The sequence below is a fragment of the Ochotona princeps genome, chromosome 22 (genome assembly GCF_030435755.1).
Source record: "Ochotona princeps isolate mOchPri1 chromosome 22, mOchPri1.hap1, whole genome shotgun sequence".
In the NCBI taxonomy this organism is placed as follows: Eukaryota; Metazoa; Chordata; class Mammalia; order Lagomorpha; family Ochotonidae; genus Ochotona; species Ochotona princeps.
The window spans coordinates 176,552-198,059 of record NC_080853.1 but is presented as its reverse complement, the minus strand read 5'-3'; the positions used below and the strand labels follow the sequence as shown (position 1 = coordinate 198,059).

The 21,508-nt window shown below is 54.6% G+C and overlaps 1 protein-coding gene across 5 annotated transcripts in view; it reads left to right on the top strand.

Moving 5' to 3' along the window:
• DNAJC5 (DnaJ heat shock protein family (Hsp40) member C5) overlaps nt 1–21,030 on the top strand; it is a 77,343-nt gene extending 56,313 nt beyond the window's left edge. For 2 of the 5 annotated variants that reach the window (XM_058679265.1, XM_058679264.1), the window contains 4 exons: nt 18,335–18,452; nt 18,539–18,752; nt 18,999–19,170; nt 19,552–21,030. In XM_058679265.1, coding sequence (XP_058535248.1) covers nt 18,346–18,452; nt 18,539–18,752; nt 18,999–19,170; nt 19,552–19,655 — 597 coding nt within the window. In that variant the 5' untranslated portion in view covers nt 18,335–18,345 and the 3' untranslated portion in view covers nt 19,656–21,030. Of the gene's footprint in view, nt 1–16,998; nt 17,215–18,334; nt 18,453–18,538; nt 18,753–18,998; nt 19,171–19,249; nt 19,323–19,551 lie in introns of those variants that run through there. The other 3 variants (XR_009247413.1, XR_009247414.1, XM_058679266.1) reach the window with 3 other exon arrangements.
• Nucleotides 21,031–21,508: the final 478 nt, after the last annotated feature.

Below are 21,508 nucleotides of genomic sequence, written 5' to 3'. Positions count from 1 at the left end.
TGCGAGGCCTAGGAGGGGAAGCGTATTAAACACCATCAGGTAGCAGCTCAAATAAGAATAAGGTGTGGCAGCTGGTCATGCCCTCCCTGTGGTGATCATGTAAGCCACCGTATGCAGGGGTGAGGACATAGAACAGGTGAGGCTCCTGCATGTGTGCAGGGGTGAGGACATAGAACAGGTGAGGCTCCTGCATGTGTGCAGGGGTGAGGACATAGAACAGGTGAGGCTCCTGCATGTGTGCAGGGGTGAGGACATAGAACAGGTGAGGCCACCGTGTGTGCAGGGGTGAGGACATAGAACAGGTGAGGCTCCCCTGTGTGCAGGGGTGAGGACATAGAACAGGTGAGTCCCCTGTGTGTGCAGGGGTGAGGACATAGAACAGGTGAGGCCACCGTGTGTGCAGGGGTGAGGACATAGAACAGGTGAGGCTCCTGCATGTGTAGGGGCTGGGATTTGAACAGGTGACGTTGCTGTACAAGGCGTGCTATAGTCTGACTGTGCCCCAGGAGCCTGGTCATGTGTCAGATACTCCTTTGGTCCTACTGTTTTCTCTGGGCTCAGCAGTCTGGACTTTGCTCCTGGAGGAGGCCAGGGTGTGACCCACATGGCTGTGCCCTTCTGCCGAGTCTGCCCCCCCGTCGGGTGGTTGGGTAAAGGTCCTGGCACCTGTCAGAGGTGAAGAGGGCAGGGTGGCTGCAGCTAATTACTCAGTAGTAGTGATGGAGACGCTGACCGCTGCTCACTGGAGCTGTTGGGTAGGCTTGGCTGGGCTACCTGGCCACTGACATGCCCTGAGAAGGATTGACGACTTGTGTGGAGGATCCCTGACTGGCCTGTTGACCTGTTTGTCATCTGCTCACACTGCCTGGCTGTGAGCGGGCTGTGCATTCTGCTGTATGCAGGGGCACAGCATGGTCTTTAGAAAGGAAAATTGTAAACTCTAAAGACATGCTAGCTTGGGAGAAAATTATAAATAATATAGAAATAAAAATTGGTTGGCCCTGGTGCGGTAGGCTAGTGGCTAAAGTCCTCACCTTGCGTGTGCCAGCATCCCATATGGGCACTGGTTCGTATCCCAGTTACTCCACTTCCCTTCCAGCCCCCTGCCTGTGTCTGGGAAAGCAGTTGAGGAGGGCCCAAAGCCTTGGGACCCTGCGTCCACATGGGAGACCTAGAAGAAGCTCCTGGTTCTTGGCTTCAGATCAGCTCAACTCCAGCCATTGTAGCCATTTGAGGAGTGAACCAGCAGGTGGAAGATCGCTCTGTTTCTCCTCCTCTCTGTGTATCTGCCTTTCCAATAAAAAGAAATCTTAAAAAAAAAAGAAATAAAAACTGTTCTTTTTTATTTTTTGTTTTTGAAAGGCGAGGTGAGGAGGGAGGAGGAAGATTTTCCATCCACTGGTTCACTCCCCAGATGGCTGCTCCTGGGCCACGGCTGAGTTAGGGCTGCATCTGGGGCTCCCTGTGGGAGGTGGAGCAGTGTCGCTGGCTGTGTGTCCGCAGCGGCCTGTTTTCAGTTCTGCGTCTGGTTTCCTAGAGAGAGAAGTGCTTGAGAACCCTGGTTTGTAAGCGTTTGTGTTCTCCTGAGGACCGAGCTGTGTACTTTGAACCAAGCAGTTCGTGTTTCTCAGGATCTTGCTCTCATTGGCACACACAAACCCAGCAAATTGGTTCTGGCAGCTGGCTCACTCCCCAGCGACCCCAGCCCTGATATGAACCGGGTCAGCCCACCTCCTCTGGTGTGGCTGCTGACGCTGCGACCATCCGCCCACATTGGTGGCTTTTTGGGGCTTGCTCTGTGGTAAAGTTTGTGGTTTATTTCTAATGTATGTTGTGGATGCTTGGTGACTTTCTCAACATTGTTCATTCTCGTGGATTGCTGGTAACTTAAAAAAAATTTTTTTTAGGTTGTTTTAAGACTTCCATGTGGTTTGAAAAGAGAACAAGATGGCTTTTGTCACCGGCTCAATCCCCACTCCCCTGCGGCTTGCCACTTGTGGGGGCTATGAGCCAGGGCTAACAGAGAACTAGGTCAGTCCAGGTGTGACAGAGCAGACCTTCATCTGCTGGTTCACTCCCCAAGTGCCACCATGATCAGAGCTGAGCTGATTCGAAACCAGGAGTTTCTTTGGGTCTTCCACAAGGATACAGGGACCTAGGGACTTGGACCATCCTCTGTTGCCTTCCCAGGTGCGTTAGCAGGGAACTCAATTAGAAATGCAGCTAAGGTTCATCGCGGTAACCTAGTGGTTAAAGTCCTCGTCTTGCGTGCGCCAGGATCCCATATGGGAGCTGGTTCATATCCTGGTTGCTCCACTTCCCTTCCAGCTCCCTGCTTATGGCCTGGGACAGCAGTAGAGGACAGCCCAAAGCCCAGGGACCCTGCACCCATGTGGGAAACCTGGAGGAGGCTCCTGGTTCTTGGCTTCGGATCAGCTCAGCTCCTGCTGTTGTGGCCACTTGGGGAGTAAACCAGCAGATGGAAGATTTTTTCAGTTATTTTTTGTTATTTTTAAAGATATCTTTCATCTTCTAAATGGCCACAACATTTTATTTATTTATTTATTTATTTATTTATTGACTTTTAATGCAAAGTCAGATATACAAAGAGGAGGAGAGACAGAGAGGAAGAGCTTCTTTCCAGTGATTCAGTCCCCAAGTGACTGCAACAGCCGGTACTGCACTGATCCAAAGCCAGGAGCCCAGAGCCTCTTCTGGGTCTCCCACATGGGTACAGCATCCCAAGGCTTTGGATCGTCCTTGACTGCTTTTCCAGGCCACAGGCAGGGAGCTGGATGAGAAGTGGGGCTGCTGGGATTAGAACTGGCATGCATATGGGATCCCAGTGCGTGCAAGGCGAGGACTTTAGCCGTTACGCCATCGTGCTGGGCCTTTTTTTTTTTTTTTCTTTTTTTTTCTTTTTTTAAACTAAGCAGTCCCATGGTATGTTGCTTTACTCAATAGCAGTGTTATTTTGGGAGGGTTTCTGTAAGATAAAAAAAGAAAGTGTGGGTCAAAGGGCACACTTTGCATTCTGCTGTGTTGGCAGTTTCTGTTTCTGGGGTGTCCCTCTTCAGCTGGCTAGGGTTAGGGTTAGAGCTAAGAGTAGTGGGCTCCTGGGCAATTAGCTGCTGTCCAGGGAGCTGATGGGACAGTCTGAGATTTTTTAAAAATCAGTTATAATGAATTTTGCTGGATTTTTTAGATGTATGCTTTCACAGTTTCTGGTTTTGAAGGATCTGTCCTTCGGGCTGTATTTCTCTTTTGTGGCTAATCCTGGTTCAGCCACCTGGGGAAGCCTGGCATTTGGGCTCTGCTTCCTGGGATTTAGAAAGGCCTGCTGGTTGGAGCACCTTGCCTTGCTGGGCACAGAGCTGTGCTTCTGTGAAACAATGTGTCATCTGAGGACCCACCCTTGCCCCATGTCCCTGATGAGCTAGTGTGTTTTCGCCTGTGAAGGTGTGGTGCCCTCAACAAGCACACTGGATGCCCCGGAGTGTGTTAGGGTGGCACCACCTCAGTAATGGAGTGATTTGGTGCCACTTACCTTTCTTCCTTCTGCTGGGTCACTCCCCAAATGGCTGGCATGATTGGCACTGGCCACAGCCAAAGCTGGGAGCCTGTGTGCCCACCTTGGGTTTGCATCAGCTGGAGGCTGGGGCGGGTGGACTCCACGGGCTCAGGGTCCTCCATGGGTGGGACCTGCACCTGCATGGGAGACCCAGAAGAAGCTCCAGGCATTGGGACGGATCAGCTCAGCTCTGCATTGCCTCCATGTAAGGAGTGAACCAGCAGGTGCAAGATCTTTGTTATCTTCTCTCTGTAAATCTGACTTCCAAATTTTAAAAAAATTTTTTTTCAAAAGTTTTATTATTATCTGAAATATTTTTTATTCCATGCATTGGTCTACTCCCTAAATGGCCACAATGGCTACAGCTAAGCTCATCTGAAGCCAGGAGCTGTGAGCTTCTTCTGGGTCTCTCACTTGGGTGGAGGGGTCCAAGGACCTGAGCCATCCTCCGCTGCCTTCCCACGCACATTAGCAGGGAGCTGCATCAGAAGTGGAGCAGCCAGGACTCGGCCCCAGGACTTCTGAGATGGGCTGTGGGCACTCTCTGGGGTGGTGTGACTGCCCCAGATGCTGAGTTCCTGCTGTCATCCTGAGTCTGAATGGTGTGCAGGAATAGCTGCTCTTGAACATTCCAGAATGGAGGTCTTGTCCTCAAGGAGGCTAATGGAAACAGTAGTCACTTTCCAAATGCCCACAGCAGACAAGGCGGGGCCAGGCTGAAGCTGTGTCTTCCAAGTGAGTGACAGGGGCCTGGCCCTTAGGCCAGGTTTGTATTAGCAGGAAACTGAATCAAAAGCAGAACTGGAATTCAGCCCCAGGAAGCCGGATGAGGGATGTGGGAGTGCTTGCTGCACTCGGTACCAGTATCCTGGCTTCCCTCTGGCTGTCCCAGTGCTGGGGGCACCACACATCCGCCCATTGTGGCAGGTGGCCCACAAAACGTCTGCCGCCCCCCGTAGGGTTTTGTTTAATACTACGCTCCTTTTGGAGAGTGTCCTTTGCTTGACGTAGCTTGGCTGGGAGGTCCAAGTTGTCCCTGTGTCTGTTAGCTTCACATTCCACTGCTGTCAGCGGAGATCCCCCAGGCACCAAACTGCTCCCAGTACTCCTCTGCAGTGCCGCAAGGGCAATGCTAATATTGATGGGTGACTGCTTGGCCGTTTTCTGAGGGAGATGCTGGACTTTGAGGGAAAGCCATTGTGGAGGCAGGAGGGAGCCAGGCAGAGCTAACCCAGCCAGGGCCAGGCACTGGAAGGAGGGTATGCAGGGAGCAGAGCTGAGCCCAGTTGCCCCCAGGTATGCAGCTGCTGACAGGGACAGCAAGAAGCCCAGCCTTTTGGTACTCCTATATATCACATCATGGGGTCCTGGGATGCCAAGCAAACTATGGCATTGGGTCCTCCCAGGCCTGAGCATCAAGGCCTGCACACCTCCCAGGCCATGTGCTGTGGGTGCTCTGGGGGACCCGATGGGAACACCTGGAGACATTGACCCTGCTGGCTCCCTGAAAGAGGGCATTAAACTGGCACATGCGATAGTGGCTCTGGTTTCCTACTGAGGCCCCCCAGGCCATGGTCCTGTGATCCTTCCTGCAAGGAAAGGAAGGGAGGAGAATGCAGGAGATAGGGGATAGAGTGGGGAGTTTTGTGCCATGTAACCAGCTGAGTCGGCTTCCAGGCGGCTCAAGGGCAGTCTGCCTTGGGTCACCCCAGGGCTCTGAGCCCTGCAGGGCTGATTGTGGCCACTGATGTTCCCCCAGGTGAGCATAGTGTCTGGTGAATTGTGCTAAAGCCAGCACTAAAGGTCAGCAAGAGTGGACAGACAGATGGGAGGCACAGGAAGTGGGGCTGGCCCCTCCTTTGGCTGTTTCCTCAGGGTTGTGTGTTCTGCCCTGGAATGAATTTGCTGGCTGCTGAGCAGCACCTCTGACGTCTGACCTCTGACCTTAGACCCAGCTTTGTGAACATTCATCTTTGTGGTGTCAGCCAAGTGGCAACCCCATGCATGGGTTCTCCAGTGACCCATGGAGGAGCTCCATCCCTTCAACTGTGTCCATGAGGGCTGTGAGCCCATCAGCTCCTGTGTGTGTGTGTGTGTGTGTGTGTGTGTGTGTGTGTGTCCTTGAGGATTGTGAGCCCGTCAGCTATGTTTTTCATAAGAGTGTGTTTCTTTATAAATCCTGACCCTCCGAATTTCCCTTTGGTGACTCCTGTCAAGTGGTACAGTACATCTTTAAGATAATAGGAAAGTTGAACCATTTATTTCTGCTCTCTCAAAGATGGCAAACATTGAGCAGAGTGGGTTCTGAGGTCACTGTTATCACTGACTTTTCTGCAAACAAAGTGGTTGTTACAATGCTCCAAGGCACACACAGGTAGCCACATGTTTGCAGGAGTCTGCGGATGTGTCTACTGGACGCAACATGCAGGGTAGGTGCCGGGGATCCAGCTGGTGGTCCTGGACCAAGTAGCACACCTTCCTATTAGTGGCCAGCTGGCACTCTGCAGGGCATTACAGTGTGGCTATGTGACCCTGTGGCTTGGAAATCAATGCCCCATTTTTAGAAAACCTTTAATTCCCTTCTAATCCCGGCAAGCTTGATCTGTACAATCGCCTTCGAAAGATTCCTCTCCTATGAGCCTGGTGTGCTGCGTTCTCCTGTCTTCTGGTTTTGTCCTGTGCTGTCCCTCTGCCTGTTTTGGAGTAGCCGGTCATCTTGCATTAAGACAGAAATCACTGGTTGTCCTCTGCACATTGTATTCATTCATGACTTCAAGACTTGGCCCACCTAAAAACTGCAGGCGCCCTTGTGGTGGGAGAGGCAGGAGTGGGGTGGTGTCTCCCATGTCATCTCTCTGGGACTCTGGTTACATGGATCAAGTAGAAGGCTTAACCCCAGTGGCCATGATTTCCACTGGACACCAGGCAGCCAGCAGCTGTGAGCTGCCTGGATCAGAGAGCCTGTGAACCGCTGTCCCAGGGAGGCTGCCTTCCCGTGATGCTCTCTGTCAATGCACCAACAGTGAATACCTTTGGTCTCTAATAATAAGCTGGGGAGGAGGCAGCATTGTTGCTCTTCTTTGTTTAATTTTTAATTTTAACAGTTTATTAATGCATGTGGAAGACTCCTAGCCACTGGCTCACCCAGCAAATGCCTACACTGCCCAGGGCTGACCTGGGAGCTGGGACTCAGAATAGGTCTCCCATGGATGGCTGAAACCCACTGACGTGCACTGTCATCTCTCCCTCCCAGACCTGTGCTGGCAGAGAGCTGGAATCGGGGGGCAGGACCCAGGTCAGGATGCAGGACTGCCCACTGCCGGGCCAGGCATTCACTCGCCTTGGAGTAGTCTGGCCTGAACTTGTTGGTGCAGCGTGTGCTCACCCCCACTTTGCAGTCTTGACAGTACAGTACCAGCCTGTGTTTTGCTTGGTACGCCCACCCCACCTCGAGGTGCCTGCTCCCAGTCTGGCTTCCTGCTGCCTGGGCACCCTGGGAGACAGTGCATGATAGCTCCAGTCCTCGGTGTGAGCAGGTATGAGATCTCTGTCTGTTTACCTTTCAGGTAAACATTGTAAAAATCCTACAAGCCTCATACAGGACGGTCATACCTGATGTGGGAGCTTTCTCGTCTACACCTGTTTTACTCATTTGTTTCTTAGTAATGTGAGGGCAGGCCTTGTAGCACAGCACGTTGAGCAACTGCTTGGGGTACCTGCCTTTCTTGTCCTGGTGTCAGAAGTCCAGCTTCCTGCTAACATGAAGTTGGCAGGTTCCTGCCACCAGATGGGTTCTTGCTGTTGTGGCCACTTGGGGAGGGAACTGGCAGATGGCTTCTCTTTCTGTGTCTCTCAGCCAAGAGAGAAAGATGGAAAAGGAAGTACTTGTCACCCAAGGTGGCTGCGACATGTCTGTCTGGTTGGAGCTCCGAGGTATGTTCTGGGCAGTTTTTACTGCCCGGAGTCCACTTGGAGGCCTCAGGCAAGTACTTGTTGAAATGGTTCCTCCCCAAATAGAAGAGTTCTGGACTGTCACTTTCTGGGAACCCCTAGAGTTTTGTGTGTTAATGTGATGGCCGGTGGGCTGGTCCTGCTGACAGTCCTTCTAGTGGGGTTGGCATGCCTCCATAATTGTTCCTGGGGAAAAAGGCATGGCAGAGGGAAGAGTGGGATGTACCCTTTCATCACATTTTGTTGAATTTTGTTGATTTGAAAGGAGAAAGAGAGTGAGATCTTCCATTTGTTGGTTTGCTTCCCAAGTGTCCCCTAGCTGGGGTGGGCTAGGCTGAAGCCAGGGACCATGGCTACCCTGTGGATGTCCCTGGGTGGCAGGGACCACACTGCAGGCATTACTGCTGCCTCCCAGGGAACTGGAGAGGACGTGGAGTGGGGACTCGCCCAGGGGACTGAGTGGGTGGGGAACAAGATCTCTTGACAAGAGGAAGCAGACATTGTTTTACAAAATGGAGCCCCAGGACAGGAAACCTTGTTCCATTGACCAGAAACATAATTTTGACCCATATTTTCTTTTACTGTTCTCAATTAGCTATTTATTTGAGAGGCAGCAAGAAATAGAGAAAGAGATCTTCCATCCTTGATTCACTGCTTGGATGTCTGCAGTGGCCAAGGCTGAGCTGCGGCTAAAGTTGAGGGCCAAGACAGCAGTTTGGGTCCCACATGTGTGTGAGGAGACCCATGATGGACTTGGGCGATGACCTGCTGCCTCCCAGGGTGCAAATTAGCAAGAAGCTGGGGTGGGGAGTACGAGTGATGGTTGAGCTCAGCTCCTCTGGCTACTCCTTCAGGCACCTACTCTCCTGGGCAGGTCCATTTGCTTGTATGTTCAGGCTCCTGGCACTCTGCCCTGAATCGCACTTCTGATGCCCAACTGTTGAAGAGAAGAACCGGCAGGCAGCCTAGTGGGCAGCCCCGTTGTCGCTGTTGGCCTTGGACAAGGAAGTGATTCATGGCTAGATAGTGCCCCGCATCATCAGGGGTGTGGAAGGCTCCACCCAGCCTGTGGGCCAACAGCGCAACTGACAGGAAGAGGAAGTGACAGTAGAAACAGCTGCTGGGATTCTGGCTGAGACTTGGCTGCTAGCCAAGTGTGAGTCTGCAGAGCAAATTAGAATTTCCTGTATGTGGAGGCGGTTCCGACTAGAAGAAGAAAAGAAAGGCAGAGTTAGACAAGGACTTTTCATCTGCTGCTTCACTCCCTGAATGGCCACACGGCTGGGACTGGGCCAGCCACAGCCAGCAGACACAAGCTGCTCGCAGCCCCGCCCCGTGAGTGCAGGGCCCAAGCACCTTGCCATCCCGTGCTGCTTTCCCAGAGGTGTCAGCAGGGAGCTGTATTAGGAGTGGAGCAACCACTGAGATTCTTGCATGGAGTCCGGGACCCTGTGCCCTCCGCGCCTGCTCACTGTGTAAGAAAAGCTAACCCAGGGCCCGGCGGCATGGCCTAGCGGCTAAAGTCCTCGCCTTGAAAGCCCCGGGATCCCATATGGACGCCGGTTCTAATCCCGGCAGCCCCACTTCCCATCCAGCTCCCTGCTTGTGGCCTGGGAAAGCAGTTGAGGACGGCCCAATGCATTGGGACCCTGCACCCGTGTGGGAGACCCGGAAGAAGTTCCTGGTTCCTGGCTTCAGATCGGCGCACATCGGCCCGTTGCGGCTCACTTGGGGAGTGAATCATCGGACGGAAGATCTTCCTCTCTGTCTCTCCTCCTCTGTGTATATCTGGCTGTAATAAAATGAATAAATCTTTAAAAAAAAAAAAAAAGAAAAAGCTAACCCAGTTGTGTCTGGTCATATCAGCCCTCCCAGACACAGCGTGTCTCACTGTTGGCTCATTGTGCACTTGACTCCAGGCAGGTGAAGTTTGTAAAAAATTAATTAATTTAATTTATTGCAGAGGCAGTCATTCTTCACCCCCACCAGGCAAGGCTGGGCCCAAGGGCTGTCTCTGCTGCCTCTTGGCATGCACGTTACAGGAAGTAGATCAGAAGTGGAGACGCCAGAACGCAGCACCTGCCCGGGAAGGGCCTCTGAGTTGCAGTTGTCATTCCCGAGGCCGGGTTCAGGATGCCACCTGTGGTACCTGTGGGGGAAGCGCAGGGAGAGCAGGACTCAGTTGAGGGGGTGGTGGCGTCGCGGTAGCATTGCCAGTGAGAGGCCTGGGTTTGCTGTTTGCCCTGCTCTTGCTCCAGCGGCTCGGTGCTGCACTGTCTTGGAAGCCCTGCTGGTTTCTCGTTCACTGCAGAATTGTGGCTTTGGATGCTGTTGCAGTGACACAAGTTCATGAAGATGCCTGTGCTGGGCCTCATGAGGTACTGTGTGGGCTCGGGGATGGTCTCATCTGAACTGACCTCAGCATGTGGGCTCAGGGCAGACCGCCTTGATAAGGTGTGCCCTGTCTCTTGCAGTGTGTACCAGGAGTTTGCTGGACAGCACCTCCTGTGGTTAGTGCTAAGAGGCTGGCACCTCTTGTGTATAGCAGGCTAATCCTCTCCCTGCAGTGCCAGCATCCCATAGGGGTGTTCTAGTCCCAGCTGCTCCACTTCTGACCCAGCTCCCTGCTTGTTGCCTGGAGGTCTCACTGTCTCTCCTTCCCTCTCCATAACTCTGACTCTGAAGGAGACAAATCTTTTTTTTTTAAAGATTTATTTATTTTTATTGCAAAGTCACATATACAGAGAGAAGGAGAGACAAAGATCTTCCGTTCGATGATTCACTCCCGAAGTGACTGCAACGGCCGGTGCTGTGTTAATCCGAAGCCAGGAGCTCTTCCTGGTCTCCCACGTGGATGCAGGGTCCCAAGACTTTGGGCCTTCCTCCACTGCTTTCCCAGGCCACAAGCAGGGAATTGGATGGGAGGTGGGGCCGCCAGGGTTAGAACAGGCGACCGTATGGGATCCTGGTAATTTCAAGGCGAGAGCTTTAGCTGCTAGGCCACTGCACCAGGCCCAGGAGACAATTCTTTAAAAACAAAAATCAGCAATTCTTTGTTTTTAAATATTTATTTATTTTTTTTAAAGATTTATTTTATTTTTATTACAAAGTCAGATATACTGAGAGGAGGAGAGATAGAGAGGAAGTGGAGCTGCCGGGATTAGAACCAGCGGCCATATGGGATCAAGGCGAGGACCCCAGCCACTAGGCCACGCTGCCGAGCCCTAAATATTTATTTGTTTTAAAGACAGATTGCAGAGTTAGAAGGGAAAAGAGATCACCTCCTCAGATGGCTGTAACAGCCAAAGCTGTGCTGATCCAAAGCCAGGAGCCAGAAGCTTCCTCCTGGTCTTCCACACAGGTGTAGGGTCCTAGGGCTTTGGGCTGTCCTCGACTGCTTTTCCAGGCCACAGATAGGGAGCTGGATGGGAAGTGGAACAGCCAGGATACAAATCTGTACTCATAGGGCCTGCTGGCACTGCTCATGTCAGCTTAACATGCTGCGTCACAGGGCTGGTCCTTGTTTCAAGTGTGTGAAAGGCAGACAGAGATCTCCCATCTGCTGTCACTCCCCAGGCTGGGCCAGAGACTGTGTCTCAGGGTGTGCCTTGGCAGGAAGAAGGAACTAGGGTCCTAGGACACCAGAACCAACATGCTGATGAGGATTTGGGTGTTCTGGGTGGTGTGTTGATTGCTGTGTCAAGTGCCCACCCAGTTCCACAGTCTTGAATCTTTATTCTCTCCTCACTGATTCTAGTCCCAGCTATTCTACTTCCAACCCAACTCCCTGCTAATGCTCCTGGGAAAGCAGCAGAGGATGACCCAAATCCCTGGGCCCTTGTGCCCACATGCGAGACCCAGGTGGAGCTCTTGACTGCTGATTTCAGCCTGACCCAGCTTCAGTTGGAGTGCCATTTAGGGAGTGAGTCAGTGGATAAAAGATCTCTCTCCCTCTCTGCCTTTCAAGTGAGTGACTAAACTTTATTTTAAAAAGTCTTGGGCCTGGCGGCATGGCCTAGCGGCTAAAGTCCTCGCCTTGAACGTGCTGGGATCCCATATGGGCACCGGTTCTAATCCCGGCAGCTCCAGTTCCCATCCAGCCCCCTGCTTGTGGCCTGGGAAAGCAGTGGAGGACGGCCCAAAGCTTTGGTACCCTGCACCCGCGTGGGAGACCTGGAAGAGGTTCCTGGTTCCCGGCTTCGGATCGGCAGAGCACCGGCCCGTTGCGGTCACTTGGGGAGTGAATTATCGGACAGAAGATCTTCCTCTCTGTCTCTCCTCTCTATATATCTGACTTTGTAATAAAATAAATAAATCTTAAAAAAAAAAGTCTTGAATCTGTACCTAACAAGTAAGGAATAAACTAAGACCATCAGCTCACCTGCCACGGCAGGTGGGTGCTGCGTTTCCTTTTGCCAGTGGCCCCGTGGAGTGCTCACAAGAAAGGCTCCTGTAAGGAGAAGCAGCCACCCAGCCCCTCAGCAACCCAGTAGCTACATCAATAGACGGACATGTAGCATCTGTTACTGATACTTCCCTGGCCAGGAATCCACAGTCGCTGTGTGTGATGGGCACGGAATACCTGGGATGCAGATACTGCTTCGCTTGTGTGTTCTGAAGCATTCCCTGAGAACCAGAGCAGTCAGTTAGATCATGTCATGCTGTGCCAGCTCACACAGACAGCGACAGCGTTCGTGTGCATATCTTGACGAGGAGTAGCTCTGTGGCAAGGTCTGGACCTGAGAGTTCAGCTCACTGGGGACACCTGCACTTCACCATGGAGCCTGGTTTAAGCTTCCAGCCCAGGTTCCTGCTGGTTCCCTGAGAAGGCAGTGAGGTGTTCCAAGTCTCTGATCCCTGCCTTCCACTTGAGGGTGCAGGATGGCGTTCTTGGCTCCTGGCTTCCTCCTGGCCAGCTCCAGCTGTTGTGAACATCTGAAGAGTGAACGAAAGGGTGAAAGGCCCGCTCTCACTTCTTGTCACTCTTTTTTTTTTTTTTAAGATTTATTTATTTTTATTGGAAAGTCAGGTATGCAGAGGGGAGGAGAGACAGAGAGGAAATTCTTCCGTCCGATGATTCACTCCCCAAGTGTCCACAGTGACTGGAACTGTGCTGATCTGAAGCTGGGAGCCAGGAGCTTCTTTCGGGTCTCCCATGCGGGTATAGGGTCCCAAGGCTTTGGGCCATCTTAAACTGCTTTCCTAGGCCATGAGCAGGGAGCTGGGTGGGAAGCGGGGCTGCCAGAATTAGAGCCAACGGTGATATGGGATCCCAGCATATTCAAGGTGAGGACTTCAGCTGCTATGCTATCACGCCGGGCTCGTCACTGTCTTTTAAATAAAAATGATAGAGGGACTTGCAGCCTTGTGGTGCAGTGAGTTAAACCACTGCCTAACATCCCATCTAGGCGCGAGTTCAAGTCCTGGCTGTCCTATTTCTAACCGAGCTCCCTGCTCCTACACCAGAAGCCAGCTGGAGTTGCAGGTTCCTGACTTTGGTCATATAGACACTAAACCAGTGGCTAGGAGATACATTCTCATTCATATTCTCTCACTTAGCCTTTCAAGGAAATAAATACATAAATCTTTGAAAGAGTGATGGCAGTCAGAGGTCTTTCAGTCGCCCATTGCCTGCACCAATGGCTACGATAGCTGGCTAGGCCAGGAGCCACCGGGCTCCCATGTGCTGCAGGGCCCGAGCCCTTGGAACAGCATCCGATGCTTTCCCAGCTGAATGGCAGGAGGCGGGACTTGAGCTAGCTCCCGTGAGATGCTGTCACTGCAGAGCGCAGTTCAGTTCAGCACATCAACAGAAATGGAATTGGCCCTGGCCTGCCCCACTCAGATCCACACAAGGACAGCTTCTGAGCTGAGCTATGAATTCTGCATCTTGCACGGCAGCTTGTTGTATGTACTGTCAGCTGTGTGCCTGCCGACCTCAAGGCCTAGTGACTGCCTGGCCTGCTGAGGCAGAGATGTGCCCAGGGGTAGGCTCACATCCGGGAGAGGCGCAGGGACCATTGACACTTGTCTGCCACAGCCAAGTGAGATGCAAGCCTGGGCCTGTGGACCCTACTCCAGGAAGCCATGCCAGATACCTGCCTGGGGACCAAGCCAGCAGCCAATTTGGTTGCGATGGCTGTGAGAGCCATGCCAGGTGCCAGCCACCCCCAGCACTGTCCATGGCTACAGATGAGCTTCCACACCGCTGTGTGTGCCATTGCGCATCCCCCACAAGTGCTGACACCAACCAGGTTAGGCACCACAGGCCTCCGGTAACAGCCCCACTGGCTTCCCGTCCCTGGCTCGTAGCCAGCAGTTTGCTATCAGTGCTAAAGTTCTATCGTCTGAGAAAGTGATGTTTGTAAAATGAAGAAATAAAAAACAGACTGGCACCGTGATGTTGCAGTTAAAGCAACTACCTTCAGTTCTGGCATCTCTTGCGGATGCCAGTTCGAGTCCCAGCTGCTCTACTTCCAATCCAGCTCACTGCTAATGCCTGGGAAAGCAGTTGAAGGTGGCTGGAGAGTGCTCAGGCCCCTGTACCCACTTGGGAGACCAGATGACCAGACCTGCGGGCAGCTGGAGAAGGAGCCGCTAGATGGGAGCTTAGGTTCTTTGTGCTGCTCTGGCTCTTTCCTTTTCCTTTTTCTTTCTTTCTTTCTTTTTTTTTTTTTAAGATTTATTTATCTATTTTATTTTGCTGGAAAGTCAGATATACAGAGAGGAGGAGACAGAGAGGAAGATCTTTGACTAATGATTCACTCCCCAAGTGGCCGCCAACGGCCGGTGCTGCGCCGACCCGAAGCCAGGAGCCAGGAACCACCCCCAAGTTTCCCACGGGTACAGGGTCCCAAAGCTTTGGGCTGTCCTCAACTGCTTTCCCAGGCCACAAGCAGGGAACTGAATGGGAAGTGAGGCCACTGGGATTAGAACCAGCACCCATATGGGATCTTGGCGCATTCAAGGCAAGGACTTTTACCGCTACACTGTCGCACTGTCGCACCGGGCCCCTGCTCCGGCTTTCAAATCAGTAAATACATAAAACTGAAATAAAGCCTGCCTTTAAAAGAAAGAAGACAATCAAGGTGAAAATGTTCCAGATAGAGTCCGATCCCACCAGTCTCGTGACTGGATCCCCTGCTGTGTCAGGTGAGGCCATGGGGCCTTCTCTGAGGGACCGGCCTGAACCTGTACCGTGCAGTGAGGACTGCAAACCAGGATGAACCTCCGAAGCTCTGTGCAGTGCTGCACTGGTGAGCTGGAGCTGGCTTCTTCCTTCTCACTGGGCTTTCACGGCAGAGTTAAAGAGGGAGAGAGGTCCGCCGTCTGTTGGCTCACTCTCTAAATGGCCAGAACAACCTGAGCTGGGCCAAGCTGTAGTTGGGAGCCAAGGATGTGGACCAGCCTCCCAAGGGTGGAGCACAATAGAAGTGGTGCAGCTGGGACTCAAACCAGTGCCCATGTGGTGTGGCACTGGAGGCAGAGGCTTCACACACTGTGAAGAGGTGTGTCTGCACCTGTTGTTTTAAGCTCTCATGTGGCATATGAGTTAGAAATGAAGATGCTGTGTGGGCGTCTGTCTTCTTTCAGGAGCGGGGTCCCCCAGCTAGTGGGCTCCCCAAACTTCCCAAACCCCCAGTCCTCCTGCACCTGCCCTCAGACGCTGTGGATAAGTTAGTTTTGTATAGCTTAGTTCTGACCTCCCTTTTATCTATATTCTGACCTCCCTTTTATCTATATTCTTCTCTGACTCTTTTAGAGTCAGAGCGCCCATCTGCTTCCCATGACTGCTAGTCAGGGCCAAGGCCAGAGCTGGGGACCTCCATCCACATCCCCCATGTGTGTGGCAGGCCATCTGAACTGTTGATGCCATCTGCCTGGTGCTGTGCCATTAGGGTGTAAGTACACAACTCCACAGGCCAGACAGCCTGCCCTGGTGCAACCTGTCGGCATGCTCGTGAGGACGTGTTACTGTCCCCAGTGTGGAGCACATGGCAAGTGTGTGTCCTAGAATGGTTGTACCGCCTCGTGTGGGAGCCATGGGGTGGCATGCCCTTCACGTGTGCCATGCAGCAGTGGCACAGTACATGACAGTTGCTTCCCTCAGTGTGGTTCCTTAAGAGTGCAAGGATGATGGAGGGGAGTTCCTGTGGCCATGGAGACGTTGTTGCCATAGGGCTGGTGCTGGGGCACACCCTCCATTTTTGCATCACTGCTGTGGGGTAAGAGGCCCCTGTGAGTACTGAACTGGAAACTAAATCTGCTTCTTATGGGACTGCTGTCTGATCTGTCACCTGGGTTGGGGCTCTGCAGCCCGGGCAGTGGGCAGCAGGTCACCTGGAACAGCCTCGACTAAAGCCTGACCCTGTGCTGTGTCCTCCCCCCGCCCCCAGCCCCACAGCGCCTTACAACCTGAGCTGGCCCAGGCCAAAGTTGCTATCCTGGAGCTTCTGCTGGGTCTCCTGCGTGGGTGCAGAGGCCCAAGGACTTGGACCTTCTTCCCGAGGGTAGAGCTGGAGTGCAAGTGGAGGAGCCAGGACTCCAACCAGCACCAGCCCCACAGACCTCAGCACTGCCCCCGCAATCCACCGTCCCCAGCTCCGCCACTCCAGTCTGGGCCACCCTCCTGTCCATCAGCCCAGGGAGGCCAGTTCAGTGCTTGTGTGTGGGCAGTACTGTAGACTTCATGTGGAGTCCTTGGCACCTGCCCTCTCTGTTTTGTGTAGCTTGATTGATTTATCTGAATGGCAAGGGGGAGACCTTTCCCACCATATGCCATATCATTTGAAAGTGAGAGGAAAGAGGGGTCCCCGTCCCTCAGTTCCCTCCCCAGATGCCCACAGTAGCCAGGGCCTGACCAGGGCAAAGCCAGGGGGCCTGGAGCTCCACCCAGGTCCCACGGTGCAGGGGCCCATGTGCCTGAACCATCACCTGTGCCTCCTTCCTGGGCATTCAGATGGGTTCACGGGCACACCTCCTCATGTTGTTGTTTTCTTCTTTTATGTCTTATCTGCTTAAGGGGCAGAGTTAGAGCAAGGCAGGAGTTCTGTCGCTTGACCGTGGGAGCAGCTCTTGGGCAGGTGCAGGGCTGTCAGGCTAACACCCGTGGGAGCAGCTCTTGGGCAGGTGCAGGGCTGTCAGGCTGACACCCGAGGCTGTCCGATCTGTGCCATGGGCTTATTGGTGACGTGCACATGGACAGTGTAATGCCGACCCAGGCAGGTGTTGTCCACTGTCCTCTGATCCAAGCAAGGCTCCTGCAAGCTGAGGACAGGATCTCTGAAAGAGGTGCTAGGTAGGGCTGGTTAATTCCAGAGCTGCTCAGAACATGGGGTTGCAGTGTCGCACTCAGGTTGCCCGGGGCTTCTGTTCCAAAGGCTGGCCTGGGGAGTACCTGCATGGTGCTCCTAACCATGGCTTCCCCTCCCCCAGGGCTGGGACTTGGAATCCTGGGAGCTTGTGGTTGGTTTCCATGGCAACCGGCCCCTGTGTTTGGTGATGCACCATGGCTCACAGATGTGAGCTGTGTTAAGTGACATGACAGCAGACCAGCAGCACGGCCCCACGCTGCCTCGGAGACCACCTGCCTTGCTGTCCCAGTCCCATGTGTCCAAAGAACAGTCAGGGGGTTAGGAGCTGCCAGCCAGAATCAGCATGTGCCCAGTTGATGCTGTCAAGGCTCGAGGCTGGTGTCCTGTGGCCTGCCTTCGTTTGCTGGGGTTACCAGTCCCTCCACTGGGAGGGAATAGGGGTTGGGCAGGTGGCCGGGCTGCCTCCTTGTGTATTTTTCGTAGAGTCTGTGGTTGCAGCTCAGAGATGAGGCTCGGGGTGTAGGGAGAACCTGCGTGGGCAGCAGACGGGGCACAACCCTTGGTTGCTGGTAGGCGCCCTGGGATGCCTGTCTGCTTGGGGCTGGCTGCTATTGGGAAGTGGGCAGACTGGGGGATATTCCTGAGAGTCCCAGTCACTGACCAGCATCCTGGTGGACATGCAGCATCCACTTGAGGGTACCCCTCTGCAGCTGAGGCATGATGCTACTCTCGAAGGTCCTCGGCTCTCATGTCTCCACCTGTCCTGGCCATGGCTGCAGAGGGAGAGCTGAGTCCTGTGCCTCCAGTCCCTCTTCTAGTTGAGGACTCAGTTCCTGCACTGTCATGGCTTCTCTGGGCATAGCAGCCAGGACCGTCCTGAGGCTGGGCAGGGGACGTGAGCTGTGCACTGCAGGTGGGCAGAGGGTTCTGGGCCGGGCAGTTCCTAACGCAAAGCCACCTGGGCCATGTCCTGTGTGTCCTGCAGTGCACTGTGCTGTTGGAGAGCTCTGAGCAGTTCCAGGGTCCACACAACCTCAGCCTGAGGCGCAGAGCCGCTGGAGCCCTTATGTGTTGCTGCTGGTGTGTTAGAGTGTAGCAGTGTGTGTGGTTTCTGCTCTCTCCTGGGTGTTTCTGTATCTCTTGCTGTTCTCCCTTCACACTCCTGTATCCTTGGTGCAGCATCGCCCTTGCAAACCCAAGTAGCAGCATGCTGAAGTCACTTTTCACATGCTGGTAGAGCCTGCCTGGGGCTTCTGTGTCTGCTCTAATGCATCCCATGTCCTGTGCCGATATGGCCACCTAACCCTAAATCTGACCCTTGTCGCATGCTGACATAGCTGCCAGCTCTGATGTGTCCCGTGTCCCACGCCAACATGGCCACCTAACCCTAAACCTAACCCATGTCCCATGCTGACATGGTCACCTGCTCCGATGTGTTCTGTGTCCCACGCTGACATCACTGCCCGCTCTGACGCATTCTGTCTCTGTTCTCCTGCAGACTAACTTAACATGGCCGACCAGAGGCAGCGGTCCCTCTCCACGTCTGGGGAATCCCTCTACCACGTGCTCGGACTGGACAAGAATGCCACCTCTGATGACATCAAGAAGTCCTACCGGTAGGACGAACCACGTGGCCAGCATCCGGGTCCAGGGTCCGTGGGGTGGAGGGGTTGTGAGAGCAGGCATTGGTCTGGGCTTGCAGGAAGCTGGCCCTGAAGTATCACCCTGACAAGAACCCCGACAACCCGGAGGCGGCAGACAAGTTCAAGGAGATTAACAACGCTCATGCCATCCTGACGGATGCTACCAAGAGGAACATCTACGACAAGTACGGCTCACTGGGGCTCTACGTGGCCGAGCAGTTTGGGGAGGAGAATGTTAACACCTACTTCGTGCTATCCAGCTGGTGGGCCAAGGTGAGGGCAGCTGGCGTGGGCCAGGAGCCCCGGTTCCCTGTCCTGGGGGAGGGGGCGGTCCCTGTTGCCAGCGTTGCCGTGTAGATGGGAGGAGTGTCTGGGCTGGGCTGTGTGTCCTCTGTTAGGTCTCCCAACCCGTGTGTGTCATGCCTGAATCCCCGCCCTATGCCGTGGGTGTGCCTGGACCTCCCCAGCCCCCCTGCGCCTTGTGGTGCCCCAGCCGCTGAGCCTGGCTTCTCGCCCTAGGCCCTGTTTGTCGTCTGCGGTCTGCTCACCTGCTGCTACTGCTGCTGCTGCCTCTGCTGCTGCTTCAACTGCTGCTGTGGCAAGTGCAAGCCCAAAGCCCCTGAGGGCGAGGAGGCCGAGTTCTACGTGTCGCCCGAGGACCTGGAGGCACAGCTGCAGTCGGATGAGCGGGGTGAGTGGCTGCCTGCTCCTGCCAGCCAGGGCAGGCTGCCAGATGGGCCCTGAGCCGTGTCGCCTGTCTTGTCAAACAGGAGGGCACTGACGCTGCCGCGGGGTTTGGCGGCCGGCACTGTTGAGGTGTGAACGTGGACACGGAGGTAACAGGTGCAGCCGACTTGCCCAGGCCGCAGTAGCCTAGCTCAGGGAGCAGTGGGGGGTGCAGGCAGGGTGGGCTGCAATGGGTGGAGCTCAGCCACCGGCTCTTGGAGTCGTATCCTAGCCGGCTGCTGTTGCTGCTGCCACCGCTGCTACCCTTGGAGCCATGTCCCACCACTGGCTGCTGCCACCCAGGGCCCACGCCACCCTATACCATGAGGCCACGCTTCCCTTTCAGAGGCCACGGACACACCCATCATCATACAGCCGGTGTCCGCCACAGAGACCACCCAGCTCACGGCCGACTCCCACCCCAGCTACCACACCGACGGGTTCAACTAAGCGCAGGAGGGCCAGCGCCCACCCACCTCGACCCTAGAATCATGAACTGTAGTCGCGGGTGAGGCACCGGCCCCCCCCATCTGCGTGAAGTGCTAGCATGCAGTCCGTGAAGCTGTGTCGCCGGTCTCCTGTCCTTCCTCAGTTAGTAGCATGTGTGCATTCGTCCACTGGTCCTCCAGCCGGTCAGTCCAGCGAGGCTGACCCAGCCACCAGGTGCCGCCCCACCCCCTGCTGAGCTGGGGTCCCCTCCCCTCTGTGCTGGGCCAGGACCCCCCCCACGCCTCTCCCCTCTGTGCTGGGCTGGGATTCCCCACCCCCCACACCTCTCCCTTCTGTTCTGAGTCTTGGTCTTTCCCGCACCCCTCCTCTCTGTGCTGGGCTCTTGCCTTGGGTGTAGCCTGGGTGGGGTTTCTGGCCTTGGGCAGGGACCATGGGTGGGTCCTGTTCAGAGTGGGCAGCGGAGTTTCCCTGCCGGCAGAGGTCTGCTGTCTGTGTCCCCACACCTTTCCTGGGAGCCCCTGTGGGCACCATCCTCCACATTCCTTCAGGCCAGCCTGTCCTCCATGTGTCCCTTCTGGACCTGTGAGAGTTATCAGTGGCCGCCCCAGCACCCGAGTCATGGTCAGAGCCCGGAGGTCCCTTGCAAGCGCTGTGTGAGCACTCCTCAGTAGTGATGGACCACCCCAGAACTCTTGGCCCCACCCCATTGCCCATGGTTCAGACAGATCCAAAGACACCAGGTTCCCCAAGGAAGGACCAGGCAGGCCCCTGGAGGCTAGCAGCTGGACTGGACATCCCTCTGTGTCACACATGTGTGGGTGGCACCTGGGTGCTGGCTTGGGGTGCCGGGTGCCATGGCTGTACAGAGTGCGTTCAGGTGGGCCAGAGTCAGAATGGGGCCTGCCTTGGCAGGGATGCTCACTGGCAATCCCAGGTCCAGCCTCACTGCCTCAATGAGGCCCCAGCCAACCCAGGTCCCCAGAAGGCTGTGTCTGCCCATCTCACTTTGTGAATGACCGTGAAGATGGCACCACCTGGTTCCTGGTGGAGACGTGGCACTGAGCCAACGAAATTGCGTGCCAGGTGATCGATACCGGCGGCAGTGAGGAAAGGGAAGTGAGCTCTTCAAATCAGAGAACAGAGAGGCAGGCGGAGGAGCGGCCAGAGGAGGGCTTCTATGGCCCCAGGAACCAGGGCTGGAGCCAGAAGCAGAAGTGGCCAGCTGCCCATTCAGGGGCACTCTCCTGGCTCTTGGTCAGCGCTCAGCAGCAGGGCGGGCAGTGGCTCGGGTTGGCTGAGTCGTTTCCTAGGCGGAGCCTGTGAACTAAATAAATCATGTAGAATTCGTGAAACCAAATAAACCAGCTGCTGTGGAGGTGCTGGCTACCTGGGCAGGTGGGTGGGGGCTCTACCAGAGAAAGGGCTTCTGGTTTCCTTCCTGCTAAATCAAGGACTTCTTGGGCCCTTTCCTGTCCCAACGAGAACAAGCGGGGCCCTTATGTTCCCCTGGGGCCTCTGGTGGGCAGCCGAGTCTGCAGCACTCTATCCAGTGAGCCCTCGCATTCTCCTGGGGTTGCTGTCCGGCACTTGTGGACACAGTGCAAACACCAGGCCCCCAGCTCCACTGGCTCCCAGCAGAGTTGGTGCTGAGAGGAACTCAGATGGGTATCCCAAGAATCTGGCGTAAGGTCCAGTCCTGGTGGGCAGCACCCAACCCTGCAGGCCATCCATGGTTCCCAGAACCTTCTGTCAGTCTCAGGTGCCCACCTGACATCATGATTGTCACTATCATGAGCAGTTCTGAGCCACAGGCCTCCTTTCTGGGCTAGTATCGAACAGGTGGGGGCAAGGTC